General features: G+C 38.8%; 2 protein-coding genes across 13 annotated transcripts in view; one reads left to right on the top strand and one right to left on the bottom strand.

Moving 5' to 3' along the window:
- Positions 1–217, bottom strand: part of PDSS1 (decaprenyl diphosphate synthase subunit 1) — a 42,949-nt gene extending 42,732 nt beyond the window's left edge. For all 11 annotated transcript variants that reach the window (XR_006219695.1, XR_006219697.1, XR_006219696.1 and 8 more), the window contains exon 1: positions 43–217. Coding sequence is in view for 5 of the 11 variants with exons in the window: in XM_042991265.1 (XP_042847199.1) it covers positions 43–171 (129 nt within the window). In the remaining 6 variants the exon portion in view is untranslated. The remainder of the gene's footprint in view (positions 1–42) is intronic.
- A 66-nt stretch (positions 218–283) lies between these two features.
- LOC102956759 (protein adenylyltransferase SelO) overlaps positions 284–12,833 on the top strand; it is a 35,812-nt gene continuing 23,262 nt past the window's right edge. For both annotated transcript variants that reach the window (XM_042991263.1, XM_007081309.3), the window contains exons 1-9: positions 284–851; positions 4,256–4,374; positions 5,006–5,134; positions 8,475–8,539; positions 8,624–8,680; positions 8,773–8,871; positions 9,061–9,128; positions 10,913–11,000; positions 12,555–12,624. In XM_042991263.1, coding sequence (XP_042847197.1) covers positions 605–851; positions 4,256–4,374; positions 5,006–5,134; positions 8,475–8,539; positions 8,624–8,680; positions 8,773–8,871; positions 9,061–9,128; positions 10,913–11,000; positions 12,555–12,624 — 942 coding nt within the window. In that variant the 5' untranslated portion in view covers positions 284–604. The remainder of the gene's footprint in view (positions 852–4,255; positions 4,375–5,005; positions 5,135–8,474; positions 8,540–8,623; positions 8,681–8,772; positions 8,872–9,060; positions 9,129–10,912; positions 11,001–12,554; positions 12,625–12,833) is intronic.

Here is a 12,833-nt window from a genome sequence, read left to right as displayed (position 1 = left end):
CCTCTGCGCCCCGCCGCCGCGCCCGCCTCAGGGCCTCCTCACCTGCACGCCGCCGTCGGCAGCGGCGGGCGGCCCGGGGGGCCCCGTGCGGCCCGGGGAGCCGGGCCCGGGGCTCCGGGCAGCCGGCCTCCAGGAGTAGCAGCGCCGCCAGGGCCACCGGCACGAAGCCATAGGGTTCGAGTCTGAAAGCCGCGGCGGAGCGCTGGCTCCGCCTGTGGCCGGGCGGTCTTCCCCGCGGGACCCGGAGCCGGAAACTTGGCACAGGAAGTGCTTCGACCTCGCCCCGGGCTGCGGTAGCTCGTTCCAGAGCGGGGCTAGCGCCACCGGCGCTTCCCCGGAAGGGCCTCGCGGAACCTTAGGCGCCACCGCTGCCCTAAACTTGCGGGGGTGGCCCCTTGCCGGTCCCCGTAACTAAGCGGGACATTTCACTTGGACGAGCAGTTTCTCCCGAACTCCTGCCCACCCTCCGGGAAGCTAGGAGCTCCCATCAGACATAGCCAAAAAAAAAAAAAAAAAAAAAAAAAAAAAAAGGATCTTTGGGGAACCGGCTGTTAACAATTGCCACCGTGCGCCAGACTCTTGTTCCGCGTATTTAGACAGAGCTATGACTCAAAGAATCAGATTCCCGTTTTGCTGTCTGATCCGGGGTCTCGCGTTTCCACGGCTGCTTCTCTTTGGCGTGACCTGCCCCAGCGTTGTCTGCTGCCTATTGCTACCTGACCTCAAGGGAAGTGCCCACCTCTTGCTTCTTTCCAGAAACAAGTCGAAACACGAGCTGGGCTATTGTGAGGCAGAAGCTAAGTTAGCCTTGTCTCTCGACTTTTGGACTCTGTCCTCTGAGAACCTTTTAGGTATATGGTGGCATAGTTTGGCGGTGTTGCTCATAACTGGGTAGGAGTCCCACCCGTGGGTGTACTGAGCTGTGTGAAATTGCTTAGTATTTGGTAATGCTGGATGTAACTTGCCAGTGTGGGAGATACCAGAGAATGTACAGGATTAGTACCTGATGTGAGTTAGAAAGACCTTTCCTTAATTCTATAGCCAGATCTACTTCTCTCATGATAATGAGAGAGCGCACTTACATCAAATCCGTGCTGCAGTCATTCAACATGACACAAATAGGGCCAATGAGAGAAAGTGTAGGCATTTTGGATACAGAATGAAAGAAACATCTGTCTTCAAAAAGTCACCGTTATGGGGAAACAGACCAGCAAAATAGGCAACTGCAATTCTCTGATTTTTTTTTCCTGTTCTTTTGAACCATGCGTTTTGCATTTAAAAAGTGAAAGTGCCCGTGGTATAGCTGAGCACATTATTTTTATATTTATATTCAAAGTGTTATTTTTTACTGAATAAAAGCATAAAATAAGGCTTATTTAAATAAGCCAATTTTATGATTTTCCCCCCAATCTTAAAAGTAGTATGTAAAAAATAATGTGAGGTGCTTTACAAATAAAGGTTGTTTATACACATCTATGGCTTATCTTGATATAGGTCTGTATATTAAATATTCAACAGGTACAATTTGCGGTGGTAAAGTGTAGCAATAAATTATTTACAACAATGCTACTACTTAGATACTATCATTTGCCCTTTTTCACACACAGGGAAACATGGCAGAGTTACATGTCTTGCCAAGCTCCCAGATACAGCACTACACCATTCTGTCCGGCCATTTTCATTTGGAGATTGTTTTCCAGGTTAAAACAAAACATCTGGCTCTTTAAAAAAGATATTTTATGGCTAAGTATATAGCCTTATGCAAGGCTAAGTTGGGGAAGCAGATGAAATTTGTGAAGGTTTCCAACATTATAGATAGCTAAACTTTTGATGAAGAATAACCCATCAATAGGACATGCAGAATACAAGTAGTTCTTTTGACCCAACTAGGCTAAACATGTGTATACGAAGTTAAAACCACCGAGCTGTGTAAGGAACTGCCAAAGAGCCGACTCTTGTGCACAGGCTAGGAACAACTTGGGTTGTTTTGACTGCACTTCTAGGAATGAAATAACCAGTACTGACTGATATAAATGGAGCAAGTATGTAATTGAAAGCATTTTTGAAGTTATTTTTTCAATGTTGGAAAGTTGACTATACTTTAAGACATTTTCTTTCCACAATGATGATACTGTTCAAAACATTATCTATGGTAGGACCAGGTGTTATACAGCCAAGGAGAGACTGTATACATAATACTATGTACATCTTAACTGTGTCTTGATTCATAATACTGCATGAAAACATCTCATCTTGATGTTATTAGATAAATGATCAATTATCAAGGTGACTGCGGTAAGAACATTTACTGAGAGAAGAGGTTCAAACATAGTTGCGCTGAAAGATTAGCAGTTTTTGTGGATTTCATATTCTTAGCTAAACTGAATTCTAAAGAATTTAATTTTGGAATTATTGAAATCTCTGAGATCTTTAGAGACTTAATATACATTTGGAATTTTCTCTTGGGTTTGTAGTGTATGACTGATTATTTGGGTAAAGTGGAGCAAAGGTAAGGAAGGGTTGGGTGCCTCTGAAGCAGCTGGCCTCTTTTTTTCCCTGACCAATGATCACATATGACTGACTAATCAAAATCATGAGTATTAATGAACAGTATATATAGCCTGTGCTCTATTAAAATGTTAGGGCATCATAACAAATGCATAAATTATAATTTAGTCTATTTCCACACAGTGGATCTCTTAAAAGAGACTCAAATACATTGTTGGATCTTCTACTTTTAATCATATTGTCAGGTTTTCTGTGGCAATGCTAAAATCATTTGTTTTTTGGTTGGCTACCCATTTGTTCCCCATGATGTGCCTTCTTTACCATGTATTTAGGGGAAAGTGTAAAGGTTAAATCTGGTCCACATTTGCCTCTTTTTATACTCCTATGGGAAAGATAGATAATCACTCTTATTTCTGTTACAACTTGCCATTTGGTTCACCTAGGCTTGAGTGGGACAAATAAAAGTTATGCCAAACAGTTGAACTGATTGTCCCAATGCCACCTTTCTCTACTGATTACAAATATCATTTTAATTATATAGAGCATTCTTAACATTACTTTGGACTGTTTCTGTGCTTTTCACTGAGTCCCTTTGGTCTTTGCATCTATCTTAACCTTTTAGTTATCATATTCTTTTTTTTTTCCTATTTATTTATTTATTTATTTATTTATTTATTTATTTATTTAGAGCAAGTGGGGGACAGGAGCAAAGGCAATCTTAAGCAGGTTCCACACTTAGAGCAGAGCTCGACCTGGGTCAATCCCCACGACCCTGGGATCATGACCTGAGCCAAAATCAAGAGTCGGATGCTTAACTGACTGAGCCACCCAGGTGCCCCAGCTAATTGTGTTCTTATAATTTATAATATGATAGGAAAACTCCCATTTCGCTCTAAAAAAATAATTTTTATTTTTCAAGATTTACACTTTAAGATGATCTGTTTCTTCAGAAAAACTCTACTGGGATTTTGGCTGGATATCCATATGTTTATTAAATAATTTGACTACACTGACATCTTGATAATATCTCTATCCAGAAACAAAATTTTGTGTCCCCTTGTTTTGTAATTTTAGTAGTACACCTACCGTCTTCTGTTTTTTTGTTTTAACTGGTTGGTTTTAGGAAAACATTAAGATTTTAAAAATTGAATGTAAAATAAAATATGTTGAGTATCTAAAGCATGTTCAAAGCTCTCTTTTTTTGTACAGCTTTTAAAATAAGGTAGATGTGCTTTACTACGTGTTTTATACATTTAGTAAAACATCTGTTGCCTGGTATTAGAATTTATGTGCATATCTGTTCCCTTCAGTAATTACGATTTTCTGAAGGACAGAAAGAATGTGATTAACTGCCTAATATTTTTTGGTTGGATTCCATTGAATTGGCTGGTACTATAATTGTAAAATTGTAATGCAGCTCACCTCCGCTTTATTTATACATTCTTATTTATAAATATGTTGTGCATCCTGTTGTTCTCCTATAAATGAAAATCCTTGAAGACAGGGTATGTGTCTTGGTTTAAACTTTTTCCATCTCCCATCTTCTTGGGTGGTTCCATCTACTGTATTAGATGAATATTGGATAGCTATGGTTGAAAATGATAGAATAGGCTTTAACCCAAGTGGGAAGAAAATAGCGGTATAAATTAATTTTCCTGAAGAACCGTAGCCCTTCTAAGGAATATTAATGCTATGTTTGCAATAAATGAGAACACTGAGTTTTTTTGTGTTTTTTTTTTTTAATCAGCTGTGTTGCCAGTTGATCCTGTTAAAGAAAATTATGTTCGTAAAGTGAAAAACTGTATTTTTTCAATTGCCGTCCCTACTCCTTTGAAATCAAGAGTACGTCTTGTAGCAGTTTCAAAGGTTAGGCTTGATTTTTTTTCACAACACAGATACTTAATTCACTGTAAATTTTGTCTAAAAAGATGTTCATACTTTTTAGAGTTGAATTGTTAATCAGGTGATAAATGCCTATCTTTGTGTTTAAAATTCACACACACTTGGAGTATGTCATTCTTAGAAATCACTTTTTGCTATTGATTCCTGGAGCTAGTACTCCATTTCATCTTAAAGTTATCTTACAGGAAAATACACTTTTTGGAAGAAGGGGGGTAAGTAAGTTAAATTCTTAAAAATGGGCTCTAATAATAGATTCTAAATTGTTCTCTCATGATACAATTGAATTGGGGAATAGAAATAAGACATTTTCTTTTTTTCTAGTTCCTTTAAAGAATATGAACTAGGAAAAATATTGTTTTACCATGCATCACAAGAAATACATAAAAAATTTTAAACTAAGAACTAATTTTCCTAAATAGCGTAAATAATCATATAAAGTACGATACATCTCTCATGAAAAAATATTAATGTACTTTTGGAAGAGCTTCTTTTAATTTTCTTTCTTCCATCAAGTCTCCTTTGTTAAAAGTTCTTAAAGGATTACTTAGGTTTGTAAGGCTTTTTTTGTTTGTTTTCTTGTTTTTTCCTGCCTCAGGAAGTTCTAGAAGATATTTTGGACCTTGATTTATCTGTCTCAGAAACAGATGATTTTATCCAGCTTGTGAGTGGTGAAAAGATAGTATCTGGATCCATTCCATTGGCTCACAGATATGGTGGCCACCAGGTAGGAGTAGCATCTGCATTACTTCCCTTATGTAAATATAAACAGTTGGTGGAAATGCTGTCCCATTAATGAAGTTACTTTGCATTGATTCCTTTGTTAGTGTATTGAGATGTCAACAAGGTGTTTCTAGAAGAATGTGTCATCCTAAGATGCTCATAATTAGCTGATGTGATTTCTTGCCGTGTTAAAAATAAAACCCAAGTTTCTTTGATGGAATTGAGAAAACCGGGGCAGCACCAATATAAAATTTCTGTGAATTATCGCTAGGTAACTCATTTGGTGAAGTTTTGGCAAGAGATTTAGGTAAAGTAGCACAAAAAGTCAATATAAAATCTCAGAAGGATAAAGAGATTATAGTTTTGCCAGGACAGCTGTACAACAAAGTTTTAGAACTGCTAGAAGCTGCTAGAATTTAATTAGGACTAATTGTGGGTATTATGTATGTTGAAGCAATTAAGAATGTGCCTTCTAGAAATAAGATATTGAAGCAAGTTCAGGGTGTGGTGGTATCTGACTAATTAAAAAAAAAAAGAGAGAGAAGGAACACAGGACTAATTGTTGAACTTGCTGTGACTTTCCTGTGAACCAGATAAGATTAATTTAACACTTAAATTAAGTGGGGGGGGGGGGCCTGGGTGGCTTAGCTGGTTAAGTGTCTGACTTCAGCTCAGGTCATGATCATGGGTTTGAGCCCTGCCTCGGGCTCTGTGCTGACAGCTCAGAGCCTGGAGCCTGCTTTAGATTCTGTGTCTCCCTCTCTCTCTGTCCCTCCCCTGCTTGCACCGACTCCTCTCTCAAAAATAAATAAACGTAAAATTTTTTTTTAATTTAACACTCTGATTGTCCCGAGGCTGGTTTACTCTGGAATAATTTTTAGGAACAGTAACAAAGTGTAATAGGGTGGGAGTAAGGATTAAGTTAGGAAACATGAAAAGTGCTTCCATGATACCTATTATAATAATGATAGTATCAGGCTCTGGTCTCTTGGGTGCAGGTAATTCCTTTCAGATTTTTGTTGCTTTCATTCCTCAGTGTCCTAAGAAGCAAAAGCATCATAGAAGCTAAGCTAACACAAGCTTGAGAAGCAAAGTGACATAGACCACTAATTAGAATTGAGAAAGACTTTCAGGGTCATCTGTGACAAACTTGAACCTCAGTGTGTTGATCTGTAATGTGCAAGGGTTGACCAATACCATTCCAGGAGTTGTGAGAAGTGCTGTGGCAAAGAAATCCACTTACTTTAACACTCCATTTTTCAAACATACTTGACTGCAGGGTTTTATTGTGTGCTGTTCTTAAGGAATAATTATTAACATTTTGCTCAACTATGTTTCTCAATTTAGAAACTTCTGGACTATATGATCCTTATGGTTTTGTGTTGTTTTGGTTTGGTTTGTTTTTTTTTAGCTCCCAAATATAGGGATCCCGTGGTTCAAAAAGTCATTCCCCATATAGGTTAAATTTATTAGCATTTTGTACCAGTACTCACGTGTACTGTTAAAGTATGAATGCAAACCTTAAGCCCTGCAGAGTTTTGTTAAGCTGTATTTTTTTGTAGGTTTGCTTTGTAATATAGTAAGTTAGATGAATCTTTTATCAATTTCACATTTCATCTCTTCTCTTTATAATTTGAAATTACAAATATTTATAAGGACGGCTTTGTCCTTTTGAACAATAAATGGTTTCTCTTTTATTAACAGAGAATTACCTTCTTATTTCCCCTGACTTCACTCCTGGCTCTGGATTCACCATTCTTTCTACTTCTTTTTCATGGTGTGGCATATACCTAATGTATTGTCAATTTTAGAAATTGCCGAAGCACCTCTCAGATTTGTGCTCTTAGAGGTATTATGTAGCTGAAATTAATGGTGATCTGTTCCTGGTTAAGATGAAAAAATACCAGGTAGATTTTTCTCAATTTCATGTTTTTCTCTCAAAACTATAAACATAGTTTAAATATTTCACAGCTGTTTATAGAACTCTGTTTATGTGCCAGGAGCTATAATGGTGAATGAGACCTGTCCCCTTTGTTCAGATTGTTAATACTCTAGGGGAGGGGACAGATAAAGAAACAAATTCTATAACATCCAATTATAGAACATCAACAAAACATGAAAGGGGTAAGTATAGGAGTTATGGGAATTCACAGAACCACCTTCCTAGTCCCAGAAAGTCAGAGACCACTTTCTGGTGGAAGTGACATGCATGTAGAAAATGGAGTCCTGTCCAAGTTAGCAAATCACTGTTAGCAGTAAAAATAATTGCCAACTTAGGAGCACTTGCATATAGTACAAAGCATTTCTTAGCATTCATTCTTACACCTGGCAAGGGTTATCTCATTTTACAGAAATGAAAGGTCAGCCTCAGTGGGATTAAGTAACTCAAATTTCCATAGGTAGTAAGTGGCATAACTGGGAGTTGGGCAACTGCAAACAGAAAAACTTGGAAACAGTCAATCATGCAAGTTCAAAAGCAATTTTTTGAGTTACAAGTATGTTCCTGATTTCACACTGCATGCATATAATATTGGCAAACCTTCTATGAATAAATTGTTCCTAGTTCATATTCTGGAATTAAATAGATCAATAGATCAGTTCTAAGTATTCTACACCCAACAAGCTTGAGCTCAGCTGTAAGATGATGAAGTTAATTATGTCTTAAATTTATATTCTTAAAATAAATTTCACTTATGTTTTATTGATTAAATTTCATCTTCACCTTTATTCAAGTTGTTATTATAATCCTAAAAATGCCATTCTCAATTTAAAAAATTCTCAATTAAAAATGTACCTAAAGTACCTAAAACCATCAGAACAATTAAAAAAATTTTAATGTTTATTTATTTTTGAGATAGAGCAAACAGGGGAGGGACAGAGAGAGAGGGAGACACAGAATCCAAAGCAGGCTCCAGTCTCTCAGCTGTCAGCACAGAGCCTGACACGGGGCTTGAACCCATGCACTGCAAGATCATGACCTGAGCCAAAGTTGGATGCTCAACCAACTGAGCCACTCAGACACCCCTCAATTTTTGTAATGTTTATGTTTGAGAGAGAGACAGAGACAGAGACAGAATGCAAGCGGTGGAGGGTCAAAGAGAGAGGGAAGATACAGAATCCGAAGCAGGCTCCAGTCTCTGAGCTGTCAGCACAGAGCCTGATGTGGGGCTCGAACTCATGAACCGCAAGATCATGACCTGAGCCAAAAGTCGGACACCTAAACGACTGAGCCACCCGGGCACCCCAACCCATTCTCAATTTTGACAAAAAAGCTTTGGCTGTAAAATTACTATGAAAGCTTTAAGGGCTAATAAGCATGAATAATTTCCCTTTTTCTCCTTTAGTTTGGGATCTGGGCAGGTCAGCTTGGGGATGGAAGAGCCCATCTTCTTGGAACTTACATGAACAGGTACCACATGATTTCTGGTGTAGTAGCTTTTCTGGTGAATATTAACATGAATCTTCTAATACTTAGATTTCTTTGTTGTTGAAGGCAGGGTGAAAAGTGGGAGCTCCAATTAAAAGGCTCAGGAAAGACCCCATATTCCCGGTACAGTTTGATATTTTTTTTAAGTCATCTAAATAAAAATTGGTCTTGTCTTAATTACAACTGAATATCTTTTTTGTCTTATTTTCCCTGAGAAATGGTGACGGCAGAGCTGTACTTCGTTCCTCAGTGAGAGAATTTTTATGCAGTGAGGCTATGCACTCTCTCAGAATTCCAACCAGCAGAGTTGCAAGGTAAATCCTTTTTCCTCAAAGCTAACTTTCAGGACTGCATCACGTTATCTCCCGACGTGTATCAGTAAAGTGAGCAGACAAATCTCTGGTAGCATGATTTCTCAGTGTTTCTGATGGTTTTAGGTACTTCTTGGTAGCTTGCCAGCAGCTAAGCGCTAACTTTAATTGTTGGATTCTCTTATGTTTCAGTCTGGTTGTAAGTGATGATGAAGTATGGAGAGATCAGTTCTACAATGGAAACATTGTGAAAGAACGAGGTAACAATGGTTTTTAGGATACTTACATACAATTAGCCTAAGTTCTTAAAGAGTAACCGATACTGGACAGCTCTGTGTCGCTCTGTGTAGGGTCTTCTTAAAAGATGGCCCGTGGTTCTTCAAGATGTAATTGCCGCTTTATGATGTTACCATAGAATATCCTTTCTCACATCCTTATGTGCGTAGCCCTTTGGTTTCAAAGAGCAAACATCTGGGAAGTGAACAAAAATGGTTATGGACAGCCAGCAAAGTGTTACAAAGCCGGGGCGCCAAAGTTCATACGCTCCCTTCTGAGGAGAGACCCTTAGACCTTTCCTCACAGCCTCATTGCTCCTACTTCATGCTCACTTCCAGTCGGTTCCACTAGCTTTTTCCTCAGCCTTTAGTAGGTCAGAAATAAAAAAAAAAATTAGGAAGAGGTGAGAAGTGTGGAAAGGGAAACAGTGAGAGAAACTTGACCCTGAATCTCTGGGCAGGGAGAATTGAAAATCAGTACGAAATACATTTTGTTTCTTTGTTGTTTGCTTATTTTTTAAGTAAGCTCGATGCCCCACGTGGAGCTTGACCTCACTACCCTGAGGTCAAGAGTCACATGCTGTACTGACTAAACCAGCCAGGTGCCCTAATAATAAACTCATTTAACAACTTAAACAACAGAGTTATTGAGAGCTGCTGACAGCCCTACATGCTCTCTCGGGTCCTGTGGACGTGACCATATAACAGAGCAGGATTTTTACTGATGTTCTCAATGATTCACTAAGTGCACGTTATATTCTTTATATTTCATGCCTGATATGTTTTGACAAGATTTTCATAAAAAAACAATCCCCCTAAAGTCTTCATGCTTAAAGGAACGAAGGATTATTTATCTTTGAGATTAGGAAGGACTTTAGTAGGGGGAGAAGGGGAGGGGCCCATGGAGTAGGGAAAGAGGGAGCAGCAGGTGTGGTATTGGATCCTGGCAGAGCAGGACGTTTAGTTGCCTGGGATAGACTTCATCTTGACATCTAAACACACATAAGTACAGCCTTCCTTGTGGGAAAAAAAAAAAAAACCCCGCAAATTCTATTTACTAGTTGTTTTACTACTATAGTCAGGACAGAAGGCTGTGAACACTAACACAAAAATGCATAGACTCACTTTATTTCTTTAGTGTATGCATAAGTTAGAACATACACAAACATTTATTTATTGAAGTTAATTTTCAATTAGTTACACCAATAGAAGGCACTTGCAGGACTATGCCACGGAAAGCATTCACGGATTCCCTATTTCAGGATAAGCTACAGGGAAAAGGTCACAACAGAGGAGACTGGAGTCCCATGTTTGGAGCCTGACTGAGCAGCCTTCGGTGAGGTTGGAGCCTTGGTATTTCTGAAAGTGTTGTGGCTACTGACACTCTGATTCAAGGCTTAAAGAAACAGAGAAAAACCCTTGATCCTTTCTAGGGTATAAATTAGTTTTTTTCTGATAAATTCAGTTACTGTATTATTTTTTATTAAAATAATTTAAATTTGGAGGCACCTGGTTGGCTCAGTTGTTTGAATGTTTGACTCTTGATTTCAGCTCAGGTCATGATCCGAGGGTCGTGGGATTGAACCCCATGTCAGACTCCACGCTGAGCGTGGAGTCTGCTTGAGTTTCTCTCCCTCTCCGTCTTTTTCTCTCTCATTCAAAAAAATAAATAAATAAAAATAAAGTAAATAAAATAATTTAAATTTTAAGAAAACCATATTATGCTATATTTGCATAGTTTAACTTATGCTGAAATGTTTGTTTTTCAGGTGCTGTAGTGCTGCGTGTTGCAAAATCATGGTTTAGAATTGGATCATTAGAAATTTTGGCTCATTATGGTGAACTGGATTTACTAAGGTTAGAAAATGAGGGGTTTTTTTTTTTTGTTAAATGACAGAAGACAATTAAAAAATGCTTATATACATGCTGTGAAGCTAAAATATCTTTGGTTTTCTTATAAGTAAAACCAAATATTTCAATAAATAATTATTTTTAACACTTGCTATGTGCCTAATATCACGTGGGTTTTCTAGGATGCTAAAAGAAGTGTGAGACACAGTAGACCCTTTCCCCAAGGAATTTTTAATCTCAAATGCAACTATCAACTGTGGGGGTCTGTGCCATTCAGAGACCTAGGTGGAAATGACTCAAACCCCCCACTTCTGCAGCCTGCAGAGCTCGAAAGATCTCCTTATAACTTCTGGGATTCCCACGGTTTTGACATGTGTGAGATGCCTGTTTTGCTCTGGGTTGACCCAGACTTGAAACTTAGCCCCTTCAATAGGACAAAAACAGGGGCGCTTAGGTGGTTTAGTTGGTTAAGCGTCTGACTTCGGCTCAGGTCATGATCTCACAGTTCATGAGTTCAAGCCCTGCGTCAGGCTCTGTACTGACAGCTTGGGGCCTGGATCCTGCCTCAGATTCTGTGTCTCCCTCTCTCTCTGCTCCTCTCCCACCTGCACTCTTTCTCTCTCAACAAATAAATAAACATTAAAAAAAATAGGACAGAATGAACCAAACAGGAGAATTTACACAAAGCATTTAAGAACAGGTGCATCTTAGTGAAGATTTTTCTGCAGGGGAGACAGAGGATTGCTTCAAAAGAGCAAAAGCAATTCTTCCCCTTGTATCATGCAGTACAGCTTCCAGCATTTTCTGATGTCTTGGTGCCTGTGATACCTGTGCTTACAAAATTTCATCTTCCTTCAGCAGACTTAGCAAGATGCGTTTTCAGAAAAAAATTTCTTCCTTTAAGAGGAATTCTGTTTCCTTTTGTTAAGATAACACAGTTTTAAAAACTCATAAAAATTCTCATAGGCAAACTGGAATCATTAGGAATGCGGGTCCTATATTGTAGTTATGAGCTTAATAAATCCAGATTCCGCCTGGTCCACCAAGAATATGGAGAGAAAAGACATTGAGGGAAATGAATAAGCAAAGCAGAGAAGTCATCACATTGGTCACGAGGGGTCTCTGTGTCTCTTACGTTAGCAAATGTTCACTGAGCTCGTGGTCATCCCTGCTTGTTGAGAGAGTTGTCTATACTCGCTGGGCATTATTTCTAACTTCCCATTTGTTTTTTCGTTCACTTCTGCTTGGATTCTGGGTCTGGGTCTTGTCAGGATTTGCATAGGGTGCAGCATACAGCAGGTGCAGGACATGTGCACTGGGTATGTACTGAACTAAGCTGACTCTGCAACACAATCAGATGGAATCTAATCCTATCTTAGAAACACATTCCCAGTTTTGACTGGTGTTGAGGAAAGATTTCTCTATGGCTGTTTTGGGAGTAAAATCTTATTTCAGTTTTTAAAAATTTAAGCTTGAATCTAATGGCTTCCCGAATGTCAAGGGTGGATTTAGATGGTTTGATGCAGAGGCATGCCGATACTCTCCCCTTCTTCTCTCCAGGACATTATTAGACTTCATCATACGGGAGCATTTCCCCTCAGTAGAGGTCGCAGAACCTAACAGATACGTGGTAAGTTTTTAAAGACAAAGGGTGGTATTTGGTCTTCTCTCATTGCTTGTCAACGTCAATGGTTACAACTTATAACTTAAAGAACTAAAGGTAGGAAAGGAAAAAGAGCACTCTGAACATTTTGTTAGAGGAAAAGAAGGTGAGCCACTTCAGAAACAAGACACAGATAAGAAAGTGGTTTTGTGGGACACCTGGGTGGCTCAGTCGGT

Source organism: Panthera tigris, chromosome B4 (assembly GCF_018350195.1).
Source record: "Panthera tigris isolate Pti1 chromosome B4, P.tigris_Pti1_mat1.1, whole genome shotgun sequence".
In the NCBI taxonomy this organism is placed as follows: Eukaryota; Metazoa; Chordata; class Mammalia; order Carnivora; family Felidae; genus Panthera; species Panthera tigris.
Note: the sequence above shows the minus strand (reverse complement) of the source record. Positions and strands in the feature narration are given on the sequence as shown.